The 27633-nt window shown below is 36.3% G+C and overlaps 1 protein-coding gene and 1 long non-coding RNA gene across 4 annotated transcripts in view; one reads left to right on the top strand and one right to left on the bottom strand.

The window, feature by feature from the left end:
- Nucleotides 1–27633, top strand: part of LOC149269343 (uncharacterized) — a 120704-nt gene that overhangs the window by 83888 nt on the left and 9183 nt on the right. The window contains exon 7 of one of the 3 annotated variants that reach the window (XR_016269884.1): nucleotides 8430–8960. The exons of the other annotated variants lie outside the window; for them this stretch is intronic. This is a non-coding gene — a long non-coding RNA (uncharacterized LOC149269343). Of the gene's footprint in view, nucleotides 1–8429; nucleotides 8961–27633 lie in introns of those variants that run through there. 3 annotated transcript variants of the gene reach the window in all.
- On the bottom strand, nucleotides 420–1169 carry CheA75a (Chemosensory protein A 75a). The gene is made up of 2 exons (XM_018008554.2): nucleotides 1060–1169; nucleotides 420–992 (listed from the first exon to the last, which is right to left on the bottom strand). Exons 1-2 carry the CDS (start codon nucleotides 1108–1110, stop codon nucleotides 489–491), a joined length of 555 nt encoding a protein of 184 aa, XP_017864043.1. The 5' UTR covers nucleotides 1111–1169; the 3' UTR covers nucleotides 420–488.

The following is a 27633-nucleotide window of genomic DNA, read 5'->3' as shown; positions in this document are numbered from 1 at the left end:
CGCCCTCGTGAATGAATTTATAAATAAAATCAGAGATCACGGGCCGCCACTTCTGGGGAAATCCATCTGTGAATAAGACGAATACATGTATATGTCTCCTGCTGAGTTTTTCTTTGTGCATTTTTTTTTCTGTGTTTTCCTCTAACATTTCGTGACTTTTCTCACTTTTTTTTTCTGCTCAGTTGTTTGTAAATTTGTTGAATAAATGCTTTATTATCAGCGCCCAAAAATTGTTGGGGTGTCTTGATAGGGCGCTGATGGCTGTTGGCTTCTAATGAAGCCTGTCTAGCTGTCATCGACACGAAACTGATTTATTTTAGTTATAGCAGCAAAAGAAGAAGAAGAAGCAGGCTGCTGCTGAGCAGGAGGAGGAGTTTGTAATCTGAGCTCTGCTCCAGTTCAGTCCAAAGTTCAAGCTGTTCGCTTTCAAAGACCTTTATTGCTAGTTAAAATAAAATATTAGATAAATGGATGTAGATTGCCAGCTCCTAATTCTGACGATCCTCGATCTTCACCACCATTATAAATCCACCCACATTCTTGCCACCGGTAAAGAACGTTATGATGGCCTTGACCATGCCGCGTGGCACTTGCTCGGGCCAATCCTGCGTATTGAACAGCACGCTTTTGATATAGTACTCGCCCTTGGGTATGGGGCAGGTGTCCTCGCCGACGAGTGGAAAATTCGTGGTCTCACCGTCGCTGACCGACGGCTGCACGAACTGCACATAGAACTTCTTGAAGCACTCGCAGATGCTGGTCTGCGGCACATCGAAGACCATGCGCTTGAAGTCGCCATCGTTGTTGGGACTGGAGTAGAGCTCCACAGAGACCTTGAAGTCGTCGTTGTCCATGTCGCCCAGAAATGAGAAGGAACCGTTGATCGCACGTTCCCGTCCGATTGTCTTCAGATTGTCGAAAATGACAAGCGTCTCCGAGTCGCCCTCGAAGGGCTCCAACTGCTCATTGCTGACCACATAGGCTTGCTCGCCCTGCTCGAAAGGACATCTCAATTGACATCAGACAACTCACTCTCTACTGCAACTAACTCATATTTACCGCAATGTGATGCACCACCTGGGCAACTATCAAAACGATTGCCCACTTCATTTCGAGCTCGGATCGCACAGTAGCCAATCGTGACAATTGCCCGCTCTATTTATCCACTGGCCCCGGGGCCTATTTACGGCACGCGATATTCATGTTCTCTATCCCATGCTGTTTCCACCAATCAGTTTCGTGTTTGTCGATCTTGTCGCAGCATGTTAAATCAGCTACAAAGTTGTTAATTATAAATTTTTGTAATATTTTCATGAAAGGTTGTAATGCCTTTGGCTGGTATTTATTTTCAGCTATTTTAATAAGTCATAAATTGTCAGCGCAATATCTGTGATCGCATTTTTGTCGTCCCTGGCAGCTGACTTGACAGCGTGATCGATTCATGTTGATCAGAAAAGGGCGAAGGCTTGAATTAGTTGATGTACTTGGCCTTTGTTAATATATGGACTAAAAATAAATCACGTGATACATGAAATCTATATTACTCTTACTTATTATTATTATATATATATGTCTTAGTTTTAGTTTTATTTAAATTTTAGGTATTTTTAATTATTATTACTGAATATATTGAATGAGAGCACTGCTCGCAGTTCATTAGATAGCGAAATGGCAACGATACAAGAACATTATTGCCTTTCACTTTCTACTACTTTTATTCCCTTTATCTATGCCAGTTCCATATGCTTCATATGGCATGTTTCACATATTCCGTTCCATTTCATTCCCCTCAAAATCTCTGCCACGTCCCATAAATTCCACTCTACATTGCACATCATTTTAATGTTCGCCCTGTAAGTGCTGAGAGCACTTCAAGCATAAGGTTCGATAGCGTCACGTAGTTGGACGCAGAGTCTACTTTTCTAATTCGACTTTAATACCAGTTGCTATGCTATGCTCATATGCTCTTCATTTCATACCGATTTGTCTCTAATTTTGGATTGAGTTTAGATTCCAAACAATCAGTGCCTCACTTTAGCCAGGATGACGGCCAAGGTCCCATGTACTTTTACTTTAATTTTGTCGGCTCCGTTCCCTTTAATTTTTCATACGCTCTGCTGACTCAATGCCTAATAATATTTGGCGTGCACAAAAATAATTTTAGTATTTGATTAATTTTATGAAATAATATAATAATATATAACCATATATTTTAGAAAATAATATATATTTTTTATTTTATTTCTATTTATTTATTTATTTTATTTATTTATTAATATTTTTTTTATTTACTTTATTTATTTATTAATTTTTTTATTTTTTTCTTATAATAATGATTTATTATTTTAACTTTACACATGTTATAAGAATAGAAGCAATCACATGCTACCCTATGCATAAGTAAAACTTAGGATAATTTATATATCTAATTTATAAATCTAGTACCAACTTTGATCGAATTTCCCTAAATATCGTTTACACATACTTTTTTGTAAACTAAATTTTCATATTATCTCATCTAATCACGTCCACATAATCAATCGAAAATCAACTTTCATTCAAATAGACTTCAATTCAGTCAACCCACAAGATTTCGTTTATGTAAATCTCTTATGCAAATACACAGCCCAATTAACGCCTTAGAACGTGCCAGAGTTTATTGCGCAAAAAGGCAGCCAATTGATTTATGCAAAATGAGTTGGAAGTAACGGCACAATCTGGTTGGTAGCCGCAGTGTCTGAGCCAAATAGGCCCGAGCAGCGAATTGAACCTCACGTCGGGAACACCCACAGAGCCAGATTCGACAAGACCTCGAAAATCAATCAACCTCGATTTTTATAGTTATTCATTGTGTGGTGTGGTTTGCCCCCCACTTCCCCTTTTCCTCTCTTCGAAGGCATAGCAGGAAAAAAAAAAGAAACTCGAAAAAATCTTAATAATAAATCGCTGTGATTTAATCAATTGTAGCAGGTGTTTTTACAACTGCACGCAGTGCCCCAAAACAACAAAAGCAAAAGCAAAGCAAAAACAGGTTGAGTCTTTGGCTCTTTCGTTGCTCTTGTGGGCTGTTGTTTGATTTGCGCAAATTAGCGCGCGCAAAGACATAAAAAAGAGAGAAACCCAAACAAAACACACGAGACAAACCTGCTGCACAGACAGCCCACAATAAGCCAAAGTAGCAGCAACAGCAGCAAGTTGCACAAACACTCACACACACACAGGCAAGGTTCACACGGTTTGTTTGCAATTGAATTTGAAATGTGCAGCACTAAAAATCCACATTTAATGCACTAACCCAACGATGACAATCTTCGATCTTGCGACGCAGGTTCAACTGCGTTTGCCATAAACTAGAACCCACACACAATCATCGATGGGCTGAGGCATTAGCTGGTGTGAAGATAGCAGAGAGGGTGTTGGGCTGTGCAGCTGCCCGCCTGCTGTTCGTTCTTATGCGAGAAACTGAACAAAATTGCAAATCGAACTAAATGGACGAAAATACGATTTATAATGCTACCTAGTTGGGGCCCTGTCAAACCTCATAAAACCTTTCAGATGGTTCGCTTGCAATTGCAACGAGCTTGATTGGGTTTTTAAATTTAGTTTAAAAATTTAATTTAGTTTAAATTAATTTTATATTTTATTTAGTTTTAAATTTATATCATATATATTGTATAAGTCCACAATATATTTTTATATTTTTCTTGAATTTAATTTTAATTGAATTTATTGTATATTTAATTATTTACTTTTATTTAATTTAAAAAAAAAATCATCTTTAACTTAATTACCTGTATGTTTTTTTATCTTTATATAATTATTAAATGTGTTAGCTTTCATATATTTTTAAATTTGGTTAACTTTATTTCATATTTACATAAATTCTTAAATTCATCAATATATTAACTTTTTATTTTTGAATGATTTAAACTAGTTCATATAGTTTTAATTTTTTTATCTTTATATAATTATTAAATGTGTTAGCTTTAATATATTTTTAAATTTGGCTAACTTTATGTTTACATACATTTTTAAATACATCAATATAGTCATTTTTTATCTTTTAATGACCTAAACAATTTCCCTTTGAATTAAAATGTAATTGTATTTCAATTTATATTTATTTATATATATAATTTTAAATATATAAATATATTTAACTGACCATCTTTGTTTAATTTAATTTCATATTTATCAAATAAACTTTATTACTTACACAGCAAAAAAAATTTGCTACTTTATCATATACCTAAATTAAATGAAGTTTTCTAAAATGCTAAGTAACATTGCTGGAAAATCTCAGCCTCAGCCAAAGTACAATTTCCGCCATTGTAAACATCTTGTTCGACTAATGTTGCAATGCTTTAATTTTTGATTAATATTATTTTATTATATATTTGCATTTATCAATCAAATGAACGCAGGTAGGCAACCAATCGTGTACCCAAATGTCTCATATCTCACGTACAACGCCTCAGGTGCATATGTTTATGGCACACATACATACGTACATACATATTTAAGCTATGGTCTCTCGGCTGGCATCGTCGAGTGGGTCGCAGCCAGAAACCGCACTGGGGCAGCCAATTATGCCATTTGCCCCAAAAATAAAGAAAAGAAACATATATAGAAATATGCATACATATATATAATATGTATGTACATATTTATGTGTGTGTGTGTGTGTGTGTGTTTGTGTATGTAAATGTGCAATGGCACTGTTGGTGGATCAGGTCGGCAGGTCCGTTGCGCATGCGCACCGCATGACGTCCAATAAAATTAAGCGCGTGTTGCATGTTGTCGTTGCTGCAGTTGCTGCTATAGTTGTTGTTGTTGTTGTTGTTGCTGTTGCTGTTGTTGGCCACTTGACCAACAAACGAAACAACACGTACAAAGTTTGACGCGTGACGTGCTTGCTTAGCTCATTATTTACACTAGACAACAAAGGACAACAGTTACATTGAACATTCAAATTGGCTTGTTGTTTTTATTTTTAGCAACTATAATTATACAAAACAAATATATATGAATATAGTTTAATAATACATTTAGATTTTTATGGATATTATTCATATTTCGCTTTATTTATATTTGTATATCTATTTATGATTTATATATAATTGTATAATTAATGGTATATGTTATTTTCAACGTTATGTTTACTTATAATAATATTTTTTGATATATTCCATATTTGGTATTTAAAAGTATTTATTTATATTTAGTATTGGTTTGCCAAAATAAAATTTTTTCAAATATTGTCTGTCTAAAAAAATTATATTCAGTATTTTATTATAATTATTAATTTTTGTTATTGTCGAAATATTGAGGTTTTGTATATTATATAAAATAAACCAACTATACTTTTTTGTATTTTTTCACATAAATTTAAAATTTTAATAAATTATTTAATTTTTATTATAAATATATTTATATTATTCATTTTATTATTTTTATTTATTATCATATTTTTTATTATATTGTCTGTTTAAAAAAAGGGTATTTAGTATTTTATTATAATTATTCCTCTTTTTTTTTTTGTAATTATCGAAATTGGTATATTATATAATAGAAACTAATTACAATTTTTTTTATTTAATATACGCTTTTTTTTTATACATATACGCTTGCCTTTTGTATTTTTCTAATAATAGAAATTAATGTGACTAAAAGCTCTTCCGACTACAAAAATAAATAATCGTTGCGGCTATAAATTTACAAACTTAAATAATATTAAACATGCTTTTTCTTCATTAATAAAACATTTAAATGTATATAAATATATATTTATTACGAGTACTTTAGTAATATATTGATATATATATTAGGAGTTTTTTTCAGGGACCGTAACGATTATAACTTTTATAGGAAAAAATTAAAATATAATTATTATTTTTTGATAAATTAAAAAAAAATTATTTTTAATAATTAAAATTGATTTTTATGATAAAAATCAAAAATAATTATTACAAAACAATTTTATATAAAAATCAAATCATAAGTCTTATATTTGATTTTTATTATAAAAATCAAACATAAGACTTATGATTTGATTTTTATTTTAAAAATTGAAAATAAAAATTGAATTGATATATCTCTTGAAGTAAAGGAGCTAGATCATATATCGGCATATATATATGATCTACGCATTATTACCTTTCAGATGATATATAATATGTATGTAAATATGTACATGTATGCGTACATATACATTAATTATATACTTAGACGCTTTCCCAGGGCACTTGCGCTGTGCACTTGCTCGTACCTATTCAGCAGATAATGTGAGGGGGAGACAGATGCAGATAAAGCATAATCACTGTATATATGTACATACATATGTTTATATGTATATATACGTATTATTGTCACCTTTCCCTGCTCCCATAGATATAACACTTGGTATAAGTTTACTATTTATTTAGTTTTAAGAACATTATTTTTTTTATAGAGTCTGCACTTAGGTTAGACCTTAACTCTGTCAGCACAAGCTTAAGCGCAGAAAATGCCCTTTCCACCGAAACCTGCGTGGCAGGCACCGAGTGAACTGTCTTGGCAAGACGGTACACTCGTGGATATGTGAACTTTTTGTCCTCCCAATAGCACATAATATCCACGTTTAAATCTATGGGCTTTGGGGAATATCCATAAATCTCCGTTATAGCCAATTTGAGTTCCGGTTCGTCCTCTTCCTCAGACTCTTCACAGTCAGACGCAACCTCAATAGAGTTCAAATAGGCGTTTAAAAATGAACATGTGCTTTGGGAATTCAAAGTTTTAGGATATTTTTACAATATTGAACAATTTTTAGGTTTGGTATTATTTTTTTTTATAAAATGCATTGACCGATAGATGACCACTGTGCGTATGTCATTATGCTCTAGTTCAATCTATCTCTTTCACTCTTTTGCGCCTAAAGTAAATTTTTTATCTATGGGAGCAGGGAAAGGTGACAATAATACGTATATATACATATAAACATATGTATGTACATATATACAGTGATTATGCTTTATCTGCATCTGTCTCCCCCTCACATTATCTGCTGAATAGGTACGAGCAAGTGCACAGCGCAAGTGCCCTGGGAAAGCGTCTAAGTATATAATTAATGTATATGTACGCATACATGTACATATTTACATACATATTATATATCATCTGAAAGGTAATAATGCGTAGATCATATATATATGCCGATATATGATCTAGCTCCTTTACTTCAAGAGATATATCAATTCAATTTTTATTTTCAATTTTTAAAATAAAAATCAAATCATAAGTCTTATGTTTGATTTTTATAATAAAAATCAAATATAAGACTTATGATTTGATTTTTATATAAAATTGTTTTGTAATAATTATTTTTGATTTTTATCATAAAAATCAATTTTAATAATTAAAAATAATTTTTTTATAAAAAATTACCAATAAAAGTTTATCCTTTTTTTGAACTCGCCATAAAAAAATATCCTTATGTGTGTTTTCCTCTCTCTTTTTGGGAATACTTTTGAGCCTCAATTTTTTTAAATGCGTAACACTTATTTGCGGTCCCTGGTTTTTTTATTCTCTATCAAATATGAATTTGCATTTAAATATGTATCAATATTAATAAAAATAATCGTTGCATTTTTATTGCTGCACTTAACGCACAATTGTGTTGCCTTGTGTAATTTGTGGCTGCCACTTGTGGCACGAACACACCGCCTCGTACACCACCAACACAAGGGCAACAACTTTCGTATTAGACCAATGCGCCAACAACAACAACAACAGCAATAATAATCTTTTTTTGCGAGCCACAGTCAAAGTTGGAGTCGAAGTTGCCGTTGGAAGCCGCGGAAGCCGCTTGCGCCTGTGTAGGAAGCTTTTTTTTTTTTTTTTTTTGTGGCGAGCCTTTTAACATTTATGCCAAGTGGCAATAGCAGCACCCCAACACCCCCAGTGTGTGTGGCCTCCCTCATGGAATGCGCTCCATTGCAGTTAATTTTCGCAACGACGCAATAGACGCTCGCCTCGCTGCTCCCACGCGGCGCAGCTGGTTTAACAACCTGCCGACGCGTCGCGGCAGCCGCCTTATCACCTGCCCCAGCAGCACCAGCCGCTGCATCGCCAGCCAGCCAGCTGTTTTTATTTATCTTAATATATATACATATTTACGTGTGTATATATATTTAATAATATATTTATTTCTGCGAAGCTTGTTTTGGTTTCTCGCTGCAAAAGTTTTTGGCGCGCAAAATTTCTGGTTTCGTAATGTTTATCGTTTTCATTTTGTATTTCTTATTTATTTGGGCTGTGGCTAGGCGTGGGCCAGCCTCAGTTCGTTCGTAAGCGCGCACTCAATCAAAATTGGTTTTAATTAATTGAAATACGTTACCTTAATTGCACAGTAATTAAATGTTTGATTTATTTTACTTTACTATTTACAGGCTGGCTGCTCGCCTGACCTGTTATCCAGCCTCTCTGCATAGGTATTGGCTAGAGCCAACGATGATTATGCTAATGCCTGTTATTTAAGATCGGGGAATTGCTAATATGATTTCGTAATGTGCATTCTTATTAGCTGAAAGCATTCGCTTGAGTGGACAAGTCGAGTGTTATTTTATGTCTTGAGGGAACTATAAAACTGTGGAGCTTTATAGAGTGTTTTACGTATATGTTAATAAGATTCGAGAGTGATCGACTGTGTTTGAAATACTCATACAGACACTCGGGGCAGTCAGACTCTCGACTCAGCTCTTCTCCTTGATTATGAGTTGATTTAGTTTTTGGGATGAGCTACACTCACTGCCTTATAAGTATTATACCTTGTTAATAGAAATTCTTGAAGATGAAAAATACACAATTTCTAAAAACAAAATGTTGTTTATAAAAGGGAAATATTTATATTTATTTAAATATTTTTAATGGTAATTTTGTATATAAAAAGAGATGTATATATAATAATTAAAATATTTTTGTAATGCTAACTATTAATATTTAATTTTTCAATGTTTTTTTTACTCTAAGAAAAACAAAAATGGAAATTATTAGCATTATTTCTTTTTTTTAATATTTATATTAATAATTAAATTTAAAAAAAATATACAAACACTGTTTTTTTTTTTTTTATACCCTGAACCCATTGAAAATGGGAAATCAGGGTATAATGGTTTTGTTGAAATGTATGTAACAGGCAGAAGGAGGCGTGGCAGACCCCACAAAGTATATATATTCTTGATCAGGGCGACGAGCTGAGTCGATTTGGCCCTGTCCGTCTGTCTGTCTGTCCGTCTGTCCGTCCGTCCGTCTGTCCGTCTGTCCGTATGTTTGAACGCGTCGATTTCCGAAGATATAAGAGCTAGAGACTTGATTTTTTTTTTTAAATGACCGTATATACAGCGCGGACGTCGAGTTTGCTTTTAAAATTCGAAAAAACATCCCGTTATGTTTTTATCGAGTAAAAACATTCAAGTTCAAATCAGATGCCTCTATAGCTTATTGTGAATGATTTTTCTTTTTTTTTTAAATTTCTCAAATATTCAATATAATATGTAGATCATTTGCTGAAAGTTTCATTAAATTCCGTTCAGTCAAAAATTAATAAAAAATAATCAAATATTTGGCCAATTAACAAACGCACGTGCAGCAGCTACAACAAAAACATTCGTTGAATCACATCAGCTGTTAGTTTCGTTTAGTTTTGGTAGATGGCGCAGCAGCAGTGAATCTCTTTGAGTTTTGCCAGCGCCACCAGCAGGAGTGGGGTGGCCTAGTGTGTTAGCTGGATGACGCTCGATCAAGAAGTCGCGGTTCGAATCCCGATCGCTGCAACACTGATGTTAATTTTTTTTAATTGTTTCAAAATATTTTTATATTTTCATAAATGCGTTTTCTATTTAATTTATATTTTTAAATACACCGAAATTGAAATTTTAACTATACTTTATGTGCGTTTTTAATAGTTTGGTTATTCTAGCAGATTCTTAGAATCACATCAGCAGTTAGTTTCGTTTAGTTTTGGTAGATGGCGCTGCAGCAGTGAATTTATTTGAGTTTTGCCAGCGCCACTACCAGGAGTGAGGTGGCCTAGTGTGTTAGCAGCGTAACGCTCGATCGAGGAGTCGCGGTTCGAATCCCGATCGATGCAACTGATGTTAATTTTTTTTAATTGTTTCAAAATATTTTTATATTTTATTAAATGAGTTTGGTATTTTATTTATATTTTTAAATACATTGAAATTGAAATTTCAGCCATACTAAATGAGCATTTTTATTTGTTGGGTTCAGGGTAGTATCTAGTCGAGCACTCTCGACTAGAATTTTCTTACTTGTTTATTTATTTATTTATTTATTTATTTATTTTTATTTTTTTTCTTTACTGTATATAAAAAGAATTACGTTTAATTTTTTTCTAGAATTTTCTTATTTTGCTGTTAGACAAAATTGCTGAAGAAAGCATTCCTTTTATATATTTATAATTACATAGGTCATATTTTAAGTATGTCTAGTTTAATGGAATAGATGTATAGATGTCATAATATTACCATATCATTCGCATTTCCTTGTACATATTCCATACCAGAGATGTTCTCTATAATAGATCGATCCCAAAAGTATGCTTCTCAAAATTTTCGAGTGACCCTTGTCTATTTGCCTCTGGATATGGTAAATAATTAATGCACCTGTGTCATGCTATGATCGGCAAAACTTTTGATAAACATATTTTCGCGCATTTTTTGTTGCCCATTGATTGCGGCCTTTGTGGCGTTTCTGCGAAACCGTCGTCAGTTGGATTGGCCAGTGTCCATATCGTCTTTATATGCATTTATGGCGGCCTCCGTCTATATTTAGTTATCGCAGTGGCTACAATAAAAAATCAACTAATTGCCATGTGTACATCGTTTATCCTTGATCTTCAATGGTTCATTAACTCCAATGGCGACGATAGCAGCGATCAACAAAACCAACCAGCTGGACAGCAGCAACAACAATGCTGTGGAGCGTATTTAATACAATTAACTCGGTACGTTTATAAGATTAACCTCGGACAGAGAAGGAGTGAGGGAGAGAGAGAGAGCGAGAGAGCGAGGCAGAGAAAGGGAGACAGAGAGGTTCGAAGATCATGCTGAGCCTGCGCGGCGCAGATTAACAATCAATTAAAATTGACAACCAAGCAGGCAACAACAGGCAAGTGCAGTGCAGTGCAGAGCACTCTGGAGTGCATTCAGAGCAATCATAGCATAGGGGGTCGGTCTGTCTGATGGTAAAGGAAACTAATTATAAAGGCTGCATAAAAGGCGCCATTTAGACCCCGACGACACGCAATAATTACGCCCAATTAATAGCAATAACTTTGCAAATTAGATAATTTGGGGTCCGAGGCATTAAAAAGAGAGAAGAAGATAAATAAAAAGTAATGCAGCATCTGCATGCGCTGCACGCGAGGCAACAACATCATGTGGGTAATCAGACGGCGTGGCAGTTGTCGCTTCCAGGAGGAGCAGGTTGCCCAGAGCTGAGTAAACCAGTTACGGCTCTTCACTCCACTCCACTCCAGTCCACTCCACTCCACTCCACTGTGCAAACAATAGAAGTAACTAAAGTGCAACTATTAGATACTATATAATTTTCAATGATGTGCCTATCTGGCTAGAGTTTTTCCTCATGAATTTAGATGGCAATATAACCTTTCAGCTTTGACATATATATGTATTTCTTTGCATTTGCTCTAGCCCAACAGATGGCAGCAGTTCCATAGTTAACCACTTGACTAACCATAACCCCTGCAGGCAGCCAACTCCACTTCTGAACTTGGGCAATTTATCAAAAGCAAGACGCCAAGGCACAGGCAAGGCAGCCAAGCAGTCGCTCATCCCGTCAGCTCAAGAAGCAGCACAAACCATTGCCGGCAGCTGAGTGGAGTCTAGTATTACATAAGCAAAGTCAACAGCAGCGGGCTTATCTAGCGGCCCAGCTGCAAAGATCAACTGCAACCGCGGCAAACGAAATGGCACAAGATCAGAGTCAGAGTCAGAGTCAGCAACAGACTCCCAGCTGGGCTGGACTGGGCGCAGCAGCTGGCAAAAGGTGGCGGCACTGTACCAAGAGGATAGCAAGTGGGCCGCACTGGGCCAACCTTGCAACAGCAACAGCTGCAACTGCAACTGCAACTTCTTGGGGCTGGCACGCGCTGAGCACAAGTCCAGCTCGCAATGTTTGTTTGAGTGAATGACCAGAGCTGAAGCTGGAGCAGCAGGCAAACAGTAGCTCAGTGTGTCTCGCTCCCCCCTCCCTTCGGTTGGAGAGCGAGTTTTATCGAGTAGAGCAATTGATTTGTTTGTGGCCATTGGGCAAGTGACAGGCTCATTCCAATCAGGCTCATGCCAGAGCAGCTCGGGCGCGCACACGCCTCCAATTAGAGTCTAAACGACAATTGTACTTTTAACCCAATTTACTATGCGCATTGCTTTGTTTTCTCACTGCCTTTAACAATAAATCTGAATTTGTGTAAAGTTTTTGAAAGTCGCCTCTGTGCGCTCTATGCCCATGCCTCATGCCTCATGCCCATGCCCATGCTCATTGCTCTGTGTCCCGCTACCCCATCTGGGCAACTGTTTCGTTTGTCTGTCTGTTCGTATGTCTATCTGTCTATCAGTCCTCCTCTCCGAAACTCAGCTCAATTCAAGTCGCGAGCCTCCAGAGTTTCCGTCGCCTTACAGCTAAATGCTGGCAGTGTCTTCTGCATACTCTAACAGAAATGGAAAGCAAACTTGTATAATTATAAATTAGGGATATTTGGGAGTATTATATATGTATTAGACATACATTTCCATCAATCCTGTAACATTTAAATATTTGGGATTGCTGATTAGATTAATTAATTTTGTTATATAGATCATTAATATATTATATATATTTTAGATTTTGTTTGACAATCGGAATTCTTGGAAATACAACCAAAGATTCCTGAGATTAAGTTCAAAATTGATTTATTTTGTCCTCAAGTTCTTTGCTTATAAATGAATGATTAGTTCTTCCTGATTATACATAATAAAATTGTATTCAATATATAGTTTACATATATCAGATTTAGAATAATAACTAAAGGAATTATAGTAGTCGTAAGACAGTTCGAAGAAATCTATTCTATGATCATTAGATCATGCATTATATAATTTTCTTTCTGTATATATCAAATCTTTAAAGTACTATAGCTCGATTCCATAATTTCTAAGATCTTATCCTTTTCTCATCCAAAATCTCTACAGATTTCTAGCAGCTCTTTCGATCTTGCAAAGAGCATCTATAGTTCGTCTAATAATTCATATATTTCTTCGTTCTTGTTTATGTATTTGATTATTTGCTTAAATCTTTATCGCTGGGGCTGCTTGCATCGCCTCCCTCATTCGTATGCAGGCAACGTACGCTGTCGTTTGCATCCACATGCGAGCAACAAAGAGGGAGAGGGAGAGAGAAAGATCGAGGAACCTAGAAGGAGCGTAAGTGTGGGAGAGAGACAGAGAGAGAGAGATACACTATGCCAGTTGAGTCGAAGTCGGAGCCAGTGGGGCGTTGTGTTCAGATCCATTAAGGCAATGACCTGTTTTCATATCATTTTTTTTTTCATATATGCATACATGCATACATACATATGTGTGTGTGTGTGTCTCGCTACATATGTGTTGCTGCTTTGTTGTTGTTTTGTCTCGCTCCCTCGCATTTGGCACCGTGTGGCGTAGGCGTGTGCAGGCAGACGACTGCGACGTCCGAGCTCTCTGCCGGCAGAGGGTTAGGCACACGCAATCGGATCGGTCGGACGGTCGGTCGCCCGATCCGTCAGTCTGTCCTCCTCGACATCGACGTCGTCGTCGTCGCATGTGTCCATGTTGCAAGTTGATAGTAAAAATTATGATGATTCTTGCCCCAACCAGCAACTGCCTTCAACTGGTCAAACGAGTTTTTTTTTTTCGTTGTTTTTTTTTTTCTTATACTCTGTGGCCTGTGCATATTTATCTTTGCGTTGTCGTTGCCTCCACTTCATTAGGTCTTTAATTTTGTATCGACTGGAAGCGCGTATCAAAACACAGAAAAGGCAGCTTGGTCTCTTTTTTTTCCTACATCTCTCTTTTTTTTTTACTTTTTTTTTTTGCAGTTGTACGAGTCTCGATACTCGGAACGTGAAAAAAGCCTTTGGCGCGTAAAATCTTTTGGGTTCATTAGAACGTTGAACGTTCAGCGCTGTTGTCGTTGGATAAGCTGGCCTGTGCTCCACAGCACGGAACGAGCCTGTGCCTCAGCCTGTGGCTCAGCTTGTGCCTCTGCCTGTGCCTCTGCCTGTGCCTGTGCCTGACCATGGGCATGGGCTCATGCGCAATCAAGTCGTTTCTCTGGCGCTGTCAGTTTGACAGAACATCTGCGGTTTAATCTGGTTTCGGATGTGCCGGCCGGATTGCGCTCTTCTCTATCTCTAGCCAGCTACAGTTGGGTACAGTACGAGCGTAGGTGCCTTGCGTTGGCTCTGCTCCAGCCATTGCAAAAGTTCTTGTGGTTTTTGTTTAGCTTGTCTTGCCATGTCTAGTTAATCAGCGTGACAATTGTAACAACCAGAAATGAGCTAAGTAAAAGCTGTACTTCTTGCCAGCGAACTTCTTCTATATTCATCAACGGCAAAAACCACTATCAATGTTTATTGGGCATAGTAGACGATGTTCGAATACCCCTGTAGAGATGGTTAACTTGGAAGCGAGAGAAGTGGTTCTCAGGGAGTTTTGACTGATAAATCCTTATAATTACTGGAGCTTTGCAAATGAATTATTTGCTTAGCTTGATATTTTTGCTAATATCCTTCAAAGAAAACTATATAAATCTTTATGATATATGATCTATTGTGGTACATAGGTCTCTCTCAGACATAAATATGGGACGGACTGTTTTAATGAGTATCGTAAATTAATTATAGTATAAGTATACATTTTCTAGTTTATTTTAGATATTGTATTATATTATTTGAAATTTTTTTTATTTATTTTTCTTATAGTTGAAATTTTTAAAAATATTTTTATTATTTTTGATCATTTTGTGATAAAAATCTGAAACAGAAAATTATAATAATATAATATTATTGTAAATATATTCTCATTTAAATAGTTTTTAAAAATTAAAATAAATATATTTTTACTTCGCTCTTGATTTCTGTAAAGTATAAAAATACAACGATACTGTATATTTATTTTATTAATCATGTATTTATTAAATATATAATTTATTTTAGTTTTGGGCAACTCATGTCTTGCTATAGGTCTACGATAAAAGAGATAGATCTTTGCAAAATTTTACCATAATTGTTAAGCTTTGAAAAATAAGCATAACATAGACTATAAATGCTTTTAGTGCTCTAGTCTTTGATTGACATACAACTTACTTGCTTATATGACATACAACATACTACAATCTAGCTAATAACATTAAAAATGCGATGCTAAATATATAATAATGACATTAATAATTATAATATTATATATATTTTATTATTTAAATTAATCAAATTATGATAAATTATAATAAATTATGATGAGCTGATTTTCGTCTTTCTACATTTTCGGATCAGTTTCTGGACACCTGATGGTTTATCTGCAGTTTGCTGTGTGCGCAAGGTAAAAGTCTTTCTATTTGCCCAGCCATCCACAATTTATGGCTCTGGCTGTGTGCCTGACCATTATTCATATCTTTTGTTTGTGTTGAGCATTTCTTTGCTTTGGCTGCCGTTGACTTTGCCGTTTGTTTGGCTACTTAGATTTCCCAGAGTCAATATTGATCTGTTACTTAGCTGTGCTCATATCGCTCTTGCTTATGCACAACCTTGACCATATAATTGCTGCACTCAGGGTCAGCGGAGAATTCTAATTATTTAGCAAACGTTCCGCGATCCGCGATCAGCGATCCGCGAGTTGCATCGCTTTACCATCCTTGAAAAGCAAATTGAAATCTGTTTATGGAGAACTCGTGCATAGCTGCAAATCAAAGTTGGCTCTAATGGGCCACACCCCCGGCGGGCATTACTACTCCATCAGCTCTGGCCCAGAGACGTTAATAATAATAAATGCAAGCCAAAGTTTAAACGCTGACCACAATGCAAATATTGGCGATCATTTTAATCACCATTCATTTTACATAAATTGATCTGGCAGTTGTGGGTGCAACTCTTTGAATGAGGCAGGAAAAGAGGGTTGGAGGGGCGGAAGGGGTGCATTCACTTGGCCTGTACCTTTTGGGCAATCATATTTCCATAACGGTGCGACCGCATCGAAGCTAGTATACGAAACGTCAATATCTACTGCTCTCCGGCCCCCAGAGCACAAACATATAGCATGCGGGTCGACTCCGCACAGCACGACAAATGAATCACGCAGCGAATTGGGTTGAGGCAGCGAATGTGGTTAGAGGAGGGGAGGCAGATGAGAGGGGCTCATCCAGCAGAAACTGAGCTCAAATAGCAAACAGCGACATTGACAATGAGCCAAATGCGATCCCAAAAGCGATTCCAATAGCGAACCAAACGGTAGCCAAACCAAAGCACACTAAACAGCAGCTACAACAACAACAACAACAACAACAACAGCAGCAGCAGCAAGAAAACACGAAACGTGCGAGCTTTTTGGCTTAAGTTTTTTCTGCTTTTTTTCCATTTTGAAGCATGATCGGGCATGATCGTTAAGCAATGCACAGTAGCTGCTCGAGCGTCATAATAACAGCAACAACATGATGTAGTAGAGGTAGTCCCTCCTTGCCAACTCTGCTGCCCTACCCCCGCCCGCTCACAATAGACCTTTGTCTTTACAGATGTGTGTGCGTGTGTGTGTGTGTACGTGTGTGGGGCACAGCTGCAACGCTGCAGGGTGTACACTGTACAGTGAGTACCAGTCGCAGCGAATCGAGTCGGCGCAAGTCGCGCGCATGCGCAACAAATCAACACAGCCAAAGTCAAATACCCAAGTTTTTACCGGCAGACCCCAGTGCACTGCAGTGTGTTGGGAGTCTTTGGAGCCTAAGAGCAAATGGCAAAACCGGTTTGTCTCTTGTTCTTGTTGTTGTTGTTCTTGTTACTATTGCTGTTGTTGTTGTTGCTGCTGTTGTAGAGCTATACGAAACAGCGACAACGATGCATAAAGCTTTTAAGAACCTTCTTTGTTGTAGCTTGCAGTTGCAGCTGCACTGAGCGAAATTCATGCTGAGTTGATTCCTGAAATGTTTTAGACGCGAATTCAAAATTTAAAAATTTTTCAAATAGCTTACGGTTTTTTGAAGATTAAAAACTTAAAAAATCAAAAAGTTATTTATTTTTATAAAAAGCAAAATAAATAAATGAAATAAAACTGGTTTAAAATATGTTATTACACTAAAAAATTATACTAATTATATATTATTATTATTATTGTTTAAAAATATTATTTTTTAAATTTTGAATAATATTTTTATAATTATTTATTTTATTAATTTATTATTTCTAAAAATATCTAATTTAAATTCTTGTTTAAAATATGTAAATATACCAAACAAAATATTTTCCATATCTTTTTATTGTTATTATTTAAAAAGTAATTGTATTTAATACATTTTGGACAATATTTTTATAATTATTTATATGTTGTATATATTGTGTATTAATTAATTCAAAATACTGTTTAATACATAACCTATTTTAAATTTTTAACAATAATTGATAAACAAGGCTTTATTTGAATATTTTTGATTGACTTAAATAATATGCTTAAATATTAAAATTAATAATAATAAAACTTAATTGTAGTATAATTGAATCTTAATTTCAAATAGCTTGCATTTATTATATAAATATTTATTATACTTTTTTCTGTTCATAATAGAATGGAGTAGAGTAGAATTTTAATTAGAAATAGAAATAATTATAAATATATACCTAAAGAATAGCTATGTTTAATATAAATATTCAAATATGTTAATATTTTAACATTGCACTAAAGTCATAAAGGCATAAAGTCTAAAAATAAAGCAAGAAGCCTAATTTTTTTTATTGTATTACTAATATTTTTCTTTAATTTCGGATTTTTTTCTATTAAATTGTGCATTGTGGAAAATATTTTTATTTTTTTTTTTTTATTTTTATATTTTCCCATTTAAATCTTACAAATTACTAATTAGTAAATTAATAGACATAAAACATTCACAATTTTTGACATAGTAATGAGACTATGTCAGCGACTTAAGCAATAATGCTTTAGGCTAGCATAATTACTGACATAAGAGGTACAACCCCTGCCAATGTAGCAAATTTTTGTTATTTTCCCCAGCCAATCCTTTGTCATATGCTTAAAACTTCTGCCTTAAGCCAGACCCCGATCTAATTGAATTTCTCTTTTTTCCCATTTCATTGCCTTTATAATTACCCAGATTGATAAATAGATGCCTTGGCTAGTCTAACATGCTCACCCATACATATGTATATGCATATCGATATATATCGAAATTATGGGCTGAACCTGTTGCCTCCAATTTCGTTGCGTGTAATTGCCACTTCGAGCACAAAAGCTTTTATTTTATATATATTTTTTTTCGCTCTTACTGCTGCTGGTGCTCTGCGGCTGCTGCTTTTCGTTTTCCATGCGGTTCTTTTCCTTCCTCTATGTTTAAGGCGGCTGCGCTCCCGTCTTAAGCTGCATTACAACTTTTTACTGCGTCTTAAACTGAAATCGAGTTTTGTTTGTACTATGTAGTTTTCTATCTGTGCAACTCCGCTTGAAACATCAACGCCCAGCTCATGGGTCTCTCTCTAGTTATAAATACGCACACACATATCTATGTGTATATATATGTATGTCTGTTTATATATATATGTGTGTGTGTTTGTCTCTGACAATCTGCTGTTTGATGGTTACAACAACGTTGCCATCGTCATCATCATTGTCATCATCATTATCATCGTCAGCGGGTTGAAGTCGTCCAGTAGCTGCGCTTAATTGCATTTTGACTTGCGGCGTGAAGTTGCATTGTGTGTGTGTGTGTGTGTGTGTACACATTGAGTCCCTATCCCCAGCACCGCCCCCTGGTACCGCCTCTGCTGCCGCCCCGTATGTAGAACTCTCTATGCTTGTCTTTGGTCTATTTGCTTAGCGTTACGAGGCGTCGCGTCGCCTCTTTTTGGCGTATGCCCAGTAGCTGCCTCGGCCAATGTTGGAAATTGTTTCTTCTTCTTTTTATTTATTTATTTATTTATTTATTTTTTTTTTTTTTTTTTTTTTTGTAAGTTTTTGCCCCTACTCAACTCTCAGCTCTATAGTATTTGTATTTCTGTTTGTATTTGCACAGTATTTTTGTTGTAGTTTTTATGACTTGCAACTGTTGTGCTGCGCTGTTTTGTTTGTGCTATGCTGATTGAATGCGCTTTGTTAGCTAGTCAGTCCAACTGTCCCGATAGTAGTAGGTCCCCGTTAGTGTTTAGCAGAGGGTATGGGGCTGGGCATGGAGACGGTTTTGGGGTTCTTTTGTTGGCTTTGGCAGCAGCCATAAATGTGCTTCGGCTATTGTTCGTTTGACGTGATTAGTTACAGTCGCGTTATTAATAATTTTATTGCATTTTGCCTATTGTTCGAAATTAGTTGATTACTCATACGCCATGTACAACAAAACATAACAAAGCAGTTGAATTGAATCCAATCTGCATTGCATAGCTAACATTGAAGTGGAATTAGAAATATTATTTAAAATGGCAAACTTTTTGAAACCGAAATAAATAATCTGATTTGCATAAAATTATAAATAATTCAATATTTGTAATTAATTAATATTATTTTCCATTTTAGCTTAGATTATCTATTTTGCTTAAATTTATTTTATTTATTTTCTATATCTGAAAACTTTTATTTAATATATAAGACTAGATACATTTTATTTTTTTCGGATAAAATTAAAATATTAAAAGAAAAAATTGTATATACATTAAAGTATACAATTTTTTTGTTTTCTTAAAGTTATATATTATATCTAATTATTTTTTTTTTATTTATTTATTTTTTTTGTTTATTAAGTATTAAAAATTTTATTACAATAACCTCATTATTTAATTATTTTTTATATTTTAAATAGATTTTATATAAGAGCAAATACGTAAATTTGCTAAAAATTTGTCTCTAATTTAATTTTAAAATAATTTAAAATAGTTTTTTATTTTCATTTTATTTGTCTATATTACTATTATTTTTTATTTTATTTTTTTTTTCGTACTAATAAATTTAAAATTTGTTTTGATCGTAGATTTCAGACTAGATAATGTCATTTGCCTATATTACCATATATTTACATATTCTTTACATATAAAGCCTTTCTTTTAGTTATCAGGAAGGTGTTAGTTTATTGTGTGCTATAACTTCAGCTTTGGGCTTGATTGCTATTCTCTTTTTCAGTTGTCGCAATTACCTAGATGATTTTCATAGGCTAAGCCTTAACTGTGCTTTAATAGTCCCATAAATTGAGCAACATTATGGGCCCCGCCTCTCGGCAGTTTATGGCCAAAACAGATTTCATTATAAATAGGTTAAGACGCTAAATTTACTAGGCATAAAAGATCGAGCTGCAACAGCAGCACACAAACATAAACCTTTAAACCTAAACACGCACTTAAGTAATAAAAAATAAAGAAGAAAAAAAAAAAAACAAATAAACCAACAGCAACTAAGACGAAAAACATGACATTAAATTGCATGAGGTTAAAAAAAAAAAAAAAAGAAAAATAATAATATTGTCTATAGTCGCTGAGGGGAGCGCATAAGAACACAGGTGTTCAGCTGGCGTACGTAAAAAAAAAGCAACAACAACAACAAACTTAAAATCAAGTTTTAAAGATTCAACGACGACGACGACGACGGCAACGGCACTTAAACAGCTCCAGCAGAAGACAGCCGAAGCTGACAGTGCTGGAGTAGGAGGAGGAGAAGGTGGTGGAGGACGCGCTCAGAACTGGAGACCTTTAAATGCGCACGACGACGACGATGATGCGGGCCGAGCTGCAACAGCAACGGCAGCAGCAGCATCCAAACGAGTCGCCTCAAAACACTTTGTGCAGCCCCCGAGCACAGGCAGCTGAGGGGCCAAACCAAACCAAACCAAACCCAAACCCAAAGACACGAGTCCCAAGCAGCGCTCTTCACGTCGATCGTGCATGCAACAACTTGTCGATTTCGAGCTCGAGCCGCAGTCAGAGTTGGAGTTGGAGTTCGCCTCCCTCTACCCTTGGCCTGGCCTGAAGAGCCTGGCCCCTGTCTGATTATGATCAGAGCGAGAGCTATATGAGCTGTTGTGAGCTGCCACTGCCACTGCCGCTGCGGCTGCCACTGCCGCTGCTGCTGCTGCTGCTGGTTGCAAGTACTCATATAATAAACATAATGATAATGCCTGACGCTGCCTGATTGTCCAAGTGCTTCAGCTGCAGCTTCAGCCTGTGCACTGTCTCCGCCTCTGGTGTCTCGTTGCTACTGTGTGTGAGTACATGTGTGTGTGTGTGTGTATAATTTCTTCTGAGCGAACGTCGCACACAGTTGACACTTGGGTAATAGAGAAGCCAACGAAATGCATTGAGTGCATATTGGCAGACTTGAAATTTGCATTTGCATATGTATTAGGTGAGAAGCTGTTCTTTATAGAGTACTCTTTCGATTTGATATTCATATGCATACACTATTTTTGTTAGTATGTGTGGCAATATATAATGTTCTACATATGATGATCTTGAGCTCTTATTTATAGTTATAATGTAAATATTTATTATGAGTATTGAATCTTGAGCTCAAAAGTTTTTATATGGTTAACAATTGTTAGTAGTTGGTTTTATAGTTATTTAGTTATAGTTTATAGTCTATAGTTTTTAAAACAAATGTATGCCGAAAAGTTTTCAATAAGCTCTATTTGCAAGGAACGGTAAAAGCATAACCTTCATTAAGGTTTAATGCGATATATGCATATTAATGTATATTTATTTATATATATGTAATAATATTTATTATAAGATAATACTTTTGTATTATCTCGATTAGAATAAGTAGAAGAAATATGGAATATGTATTTGTATGTATTTAAATTCCGGGCCAATAATATTAATATTTTTTTAAGTACATCCATTTCTAAACCTTTTATATATGCTAAAAACAACATAAATCTGCTGAAAATAATTTCTGACTGGTTTATATTAATATCTAAATAGCTTCAATTCTTTAATATTTTCTATATATTTATATATCTTACATTAATATATTTATTTTAAAATATTCCACTGCCATTCTTTATAAATTTCTATTCTAATATCTCCTCATCAAACATTTCCATGCCCTGGTTTGATTTTTTTACTATTCTATGCAAATTCATAAACTACTTGTAGTTATTAATATTTTGTGTAACTTAATTTGGTTCAGCTTAATCCTAAAACCGACTTTAGCCTTGGTACCCTTTGGGTATACACACACACACACACGCACACTTACACAGGCAGTGTGGAAGTGTGTTTGTAATGAGTTCAAACAAGCGCGAACCGAAAACCAGCAGCAGCTGAACCCCTCGGGCCGCAGTTAATCAACAAGTTTATGCAAAACTTAAAAACCAGAACAGGAAAATGAAAAGCGAGCAATAACCCAGGCAGTTGGCAGTTCGCAGTCGGCAGCAGGCAGCAGGCAGCAGGCAGTACACAAAACGCACACCTCAAGCCAGCTCAAAAAACAAGTCAATATGATCGATCGTTTGCTTGATTAAACCTAATTGAAAACGAAAATGCCCAATACACACACACACATACTCACACTTGGAGATCGAGCGACACACACACGAGCACAGCTCGCTGTCATGATCACTTGTCCAAGCTGTGTGTGTGTGTGTGTGTGCGTGTGTGTGTAGTCCGGTCCGGCAAGTTGCCAGCGAACAGGCCTGCCTGGCTGGGCTCGACTACTACGGCCAGCGACGAGAATGTTGAAATCAAAACAAAAACGTAAAAGATCAACGCACAAAGAGGCAAACGGCGAGCGCCACTAAATTTTGGCGGGAGACTACTGTACCCCCATAACGAGCGAACGACCGAACGAAGCAGCGAAGAACGAATGGCCAGCGGAATAAGACGAACAAAACAAACTACAACCGGAGTGCAGCAGCGTACTCACACACTCTATGAGTTGTGAGTGTGTGTGTGTGTATAGAAAATCGAGAGCAGAAGCAACATAAACTGAGAGCGCATGTTGTCCAAGAGAAGTAACACACTTAAGAGCAAGTGCTCCATGGAAGAGCATTAGTGACCGGTTAGCTCAGAGAGGGAGAGAGAGCGATCATGACTGCTGCAGCGAGAGATGGGAGAGAGAGTGAGTGCATCGGACAGTGTTGCCGTGCTGCAGCTGGGCAGAGATTTCAATGCAGCATGAAATATAATAATTGCAAGGAACTGATCGAGCTAAGCTGACTTGATCTTGGCATATACAATATCGATATAGGGGGAGATATCAAAAATAGAGTAGTACTAGTGTTTTTATTGTTTCTCTAATTTGTCTATAGATTTATAGCTTAGAACTGAACAGACTTGATCAATATACAGATTATTATAAATTAAGGAATTAGAATCAACTGTTTAAGCTTTTTTTTTATTTTTTTTTTATAAATAAATATAAGATAGATTGCAAAGAACAAACTAATCGAGTTGATCAAGTTAACTGAACTAATATTGGTTTATATGAATACAGAGGGTAGATATACAGGATAGAAGAAAAAGATGAGGCGATCGATTTGAAGCGACTTAGTAAGGACTGGATATAAAGGATAGAAGATGTATGTTTATGAAAACGAACCGATCGAGCTAATCAAGCAGATGGAGTTGAACTGATTTGATCTTAGCAAATGCTAATATAAAGATTGAATATTGAATTGAAAAGGATAGAAAGCTAATCTGACTTGTCTGTGGAATACAATATACATATATATTAATTTACATTTGAGTTTTATCAATAATCAATTCTTGTTTCACATACATCAAACACTGAAGAGTATCAGAGCTTCAAAGTTTTTGAATCCCACCAAAGCTAGCTACATTTAATGTCCTTGTTGGCCACAGAGCCTGGGATATTAGCCTGAGAAACAGCGAGAGGGGGGACAGAGGTAGAGAGAGTGTAATAACCTCAAACAGACCCACAGATGCGGTCACCCCAAGCCAACAATCGAACCAATCAGGCAACTCTCTACCAACCAAACCAGACAACGAACCAACCGCCAGAATAAATTTCAGAGTTGAGCAAAGGCAAAAGCGACGCAAAAAAAAAAAAAAAAAAAACGAAGTAAAAAAGAGCGAAATGGAGGGATACAGAACGTTACTTGTTTCTTGAAGGGTCCACACGATCGTCGTCGCACTACAACTCCCAGCCCATACGATCCCCACGACGAAGCGTCGTCAATTTGCAAGTTTTTCCTTGGCCAGAGAAACCAACTGATCCACACTTAACGGGCGCGCGCATTTGCCGCGCAGTTGTATACGTTCGTATCCCTCTGTGTTTTGATTTTACGGCACAGATGTTTTATTTGCCACAGCACGCATACAGAGAGATCAACAAACACACACACACTCACACACACACAGATGCGATCGTATGTTTACCCTGCTCGTTCTCCTTGCTGTGTTTGTGCCTTCGTTTCATGTCTTTTAATACCTTTAATCCTAGCAAATAATACAAAGAGCTGCCATAGGACAAGTGTAGTGAAGGAAAATAAAAAGCAGTTGTTGAGTCGCGGCCTCAGTCTCAGTCTCGGTCTCTCCCTGGTTTCGGGCCTGGACGTGTCTCTGACTCGGCAATAGGTATAAAACAGAAAGTGTGCAACACACGCTCCGAAGCCAAGCAAAAGACAAACACAGTGAGAGATCCACGGGCTCTGTTGTTGCTACGACTTCAACTGCAATGAACTTCTAGATGCAAGTCAATGAACTTATCCTGCCTGCCTATGCCTGCTCTGGTCTGGGCTGGCCTGCCTATCCCTGCCTGTCTGCCTGCCTGCCTGGCCTGGCTTGGCTTGGCTTGGCTCGGCTCGGCTTGGCTTGGTCTGCCTGCTGTTGCATGATATCAACTGCATGATCATCATGATCGTTCGCTGGGCACAGTGAGCTAGCTTTGTGCCAGCTCGCTCGCTCGTTCTCTGCCTCTCTCTCTCGCTCACTCTTACTCTGTGGGTCGACGACGACGTTGTCGACTCCTCCTTGGACATAATGAACTCGGTTTTGGCGATACGTACGCAATTTTCAAATCGTGTTGCCTCATGATCGTGTAGCCTCTCTCTCACTCTCTCTCTCGCTCTCGCTCTGTCTGTCTTTACCATAAAAAAACGTTTTTAGAACTTTTATTTGATTTTAGCAACACGCCTCGCCGCTGTTGTTATTGTTGTTGTTGCTATTGTTGTAATAGCAGCGCCATGAAGCTTTGCTCCATTGTCGTAGCTACGAGTCGTCGTTCTATGTATGATAATGATGTTGGTGATCGTGCCACTTTAGCAATGGTTAACTACGACGAGCGCACAGGGAAGACGCAGTCACAGTCAGAGTCAGAGTCAGAGTTGCAGTTGTAGCTGGCTAAACATCCCAACTGGCGGGTTGAAGAACCTTTTGATTGGTTAGCTAAACACGACTCGAGTGCTGGGCTCCATGGGCAATCCTGAAGTTGGTGCGGTCTGCGGCATTAAACTGTGCCATGTTTACAGCGCTTGTCTATGGGCACGCTGCTCCGACTCCTGCTAAGCCGCCTCCTCCTCCTCCTCTGGGCCCGCCTCCTGCTTGACTAACATTTGCATGCATAATATTGCCAAGATTTATGCAAAAAATTGATGGCAATTAGTCGTCGACTCGTCGTTGTTGGCTTTGGCTTTGGCTGCTGTCTCTTGTCTCTATATATACATACATATATATATATATATCTTTGTTTGTTTGTGCATAATGATTTTCGGTATCAAATTACATTGGTTAGGGGTTTTTAGTATGTATTTTATTTGCTGTTTGCTGTTTGCTGTTGCCGTTGTCGACGCTGCTGTCTTCTTCCTGCTTAATTTGATGCGCTCGTGCCGTCTGCAGTCTACAGTCTGCACTCTGGGTTCTGGTTCTTTGACTAATGTGCTGTGCGCACATCTTGCACAGCCTCCTTTCGCCTGCTGCTGCTGCTTTTCCTATTGCTGCTGTTGTTGCTCTGCTTCGAATTTAATAGCTGCTGACCGTAACGAAATTATTTACTAGCCAAAATAAGATAATGAGCGATAATTTCTTGAGTTATATATTGAGCACTCAAGCAGCGTGCACGGCACATTTCAGCATTAACGATCGTGTGGATGGGTAGGCGAAAGAGAAAGAGAGAGAGGAGGAGAGGGAGAGAGAGCTGTTGACTGGATTAGGCATAAGATTATCATTATAAACATAATCTTTAGCTTCACCAATAAAGGAATCTTGACAAGTTATGCTTAGTGAACAGAAGTGAAGTGCTTAAACACAGGTGTTCAATAAGGGCTTATTACTCATAAACACAGACACACTCACCCACACACACACACACACTCACACTCACACGCAACATGCAAAGTAAAACTAGGCTGTGGCTGGGTTTTGGTCTGCATAATTAGAATCCCATAAGACAAAACACACATATACATACATATACACACAGATACATACATACACTCACCCGTACCGACACACGCACATCTACATGCACAAATTGAATAAATCTTGCTGCACTCGGAACGCGCCTCGTATAATTTTCAAGCAGGAATCGTCGTCCTCGCCTCGGTCTTGATGGCTTGAGCCCTTGTTGTGATTTAATAATTCGGTTTATCAACTTCATTTTTACCCTTTTGCCAGACAGGCAAAGTGTTTTCATCTTATAAATGTATATACCCTGTGTTCAACCATATTTTACGAATGGTATGTGATGAAAGGAGAAGCTGTTTAAGTTAATTTTCGATTTTATTAATTTTAAATATTTATTAATTTATTATTATTTTTGTTTCCATTTTTCTTGTTTTTTTTTTCCATTTTTAAAAATCCTTTATAACACTAATGCAATTGTATTGTCGAAGAATTTCCGTAGAACATTTTAACGAAGATTGAAATAGTTGACAGGGTATTTTCCGAGCAGTCAAACACTAATTATTCCGCCTATATACGATCTACCAAAGTGTCTGCGCTTAATGCATTTAACTTTAAAGTCATCATCAGCTGACCCATCATCTTTGTGTTATATAAAGATTATATGGGAGCAACTTGAGTTTGGGTTAAATATGAGACGAACGAGTTCCCAGAAAATTAAGAGATAAGTAGAGAATGCAGAGCTAAGTATGTATCAAATTCTAAGCAAACTATTATAAACATATTTGTTTTTATTATTATTCTTACTTTATTTTTTGTTTTATTATTTTCTTAATATTTTTAATATTTATATTATTTTACTATATTTTTTGTATTCATTACATTTAATTAAATATACATTATGTATGTCATACTCTATTTTAGTCTTTTCTGATATGATGATATGATAGGTGAAAAATAACCATTTAATGTATATAATATTTAGCATTTATGTATATAAAATATATATCATATTCTATTAACTCTCAGATCGTGTGAGTAAT

This window comes from Drosophila arizonae, chromosome 4 (assembly GCF_054131065.1).
Source record: "Drosophila arizonae isolate 15081-1271.41 chromosome 4, UAZ_ARI_1.0, whole genome shotgun sequence".
Taxonomy (NCBI): domain Eukaryota; kingdom Metazoa; phylum Arthropoda; class Insecta; order Diptera; family Drosophilidae; genus Drosophila; species Drosophila arizonae.
Note: the sequence above shows the minus strand (reverse complement) of the source record. Positions and strands in the feature narration are given on the sequence as shown.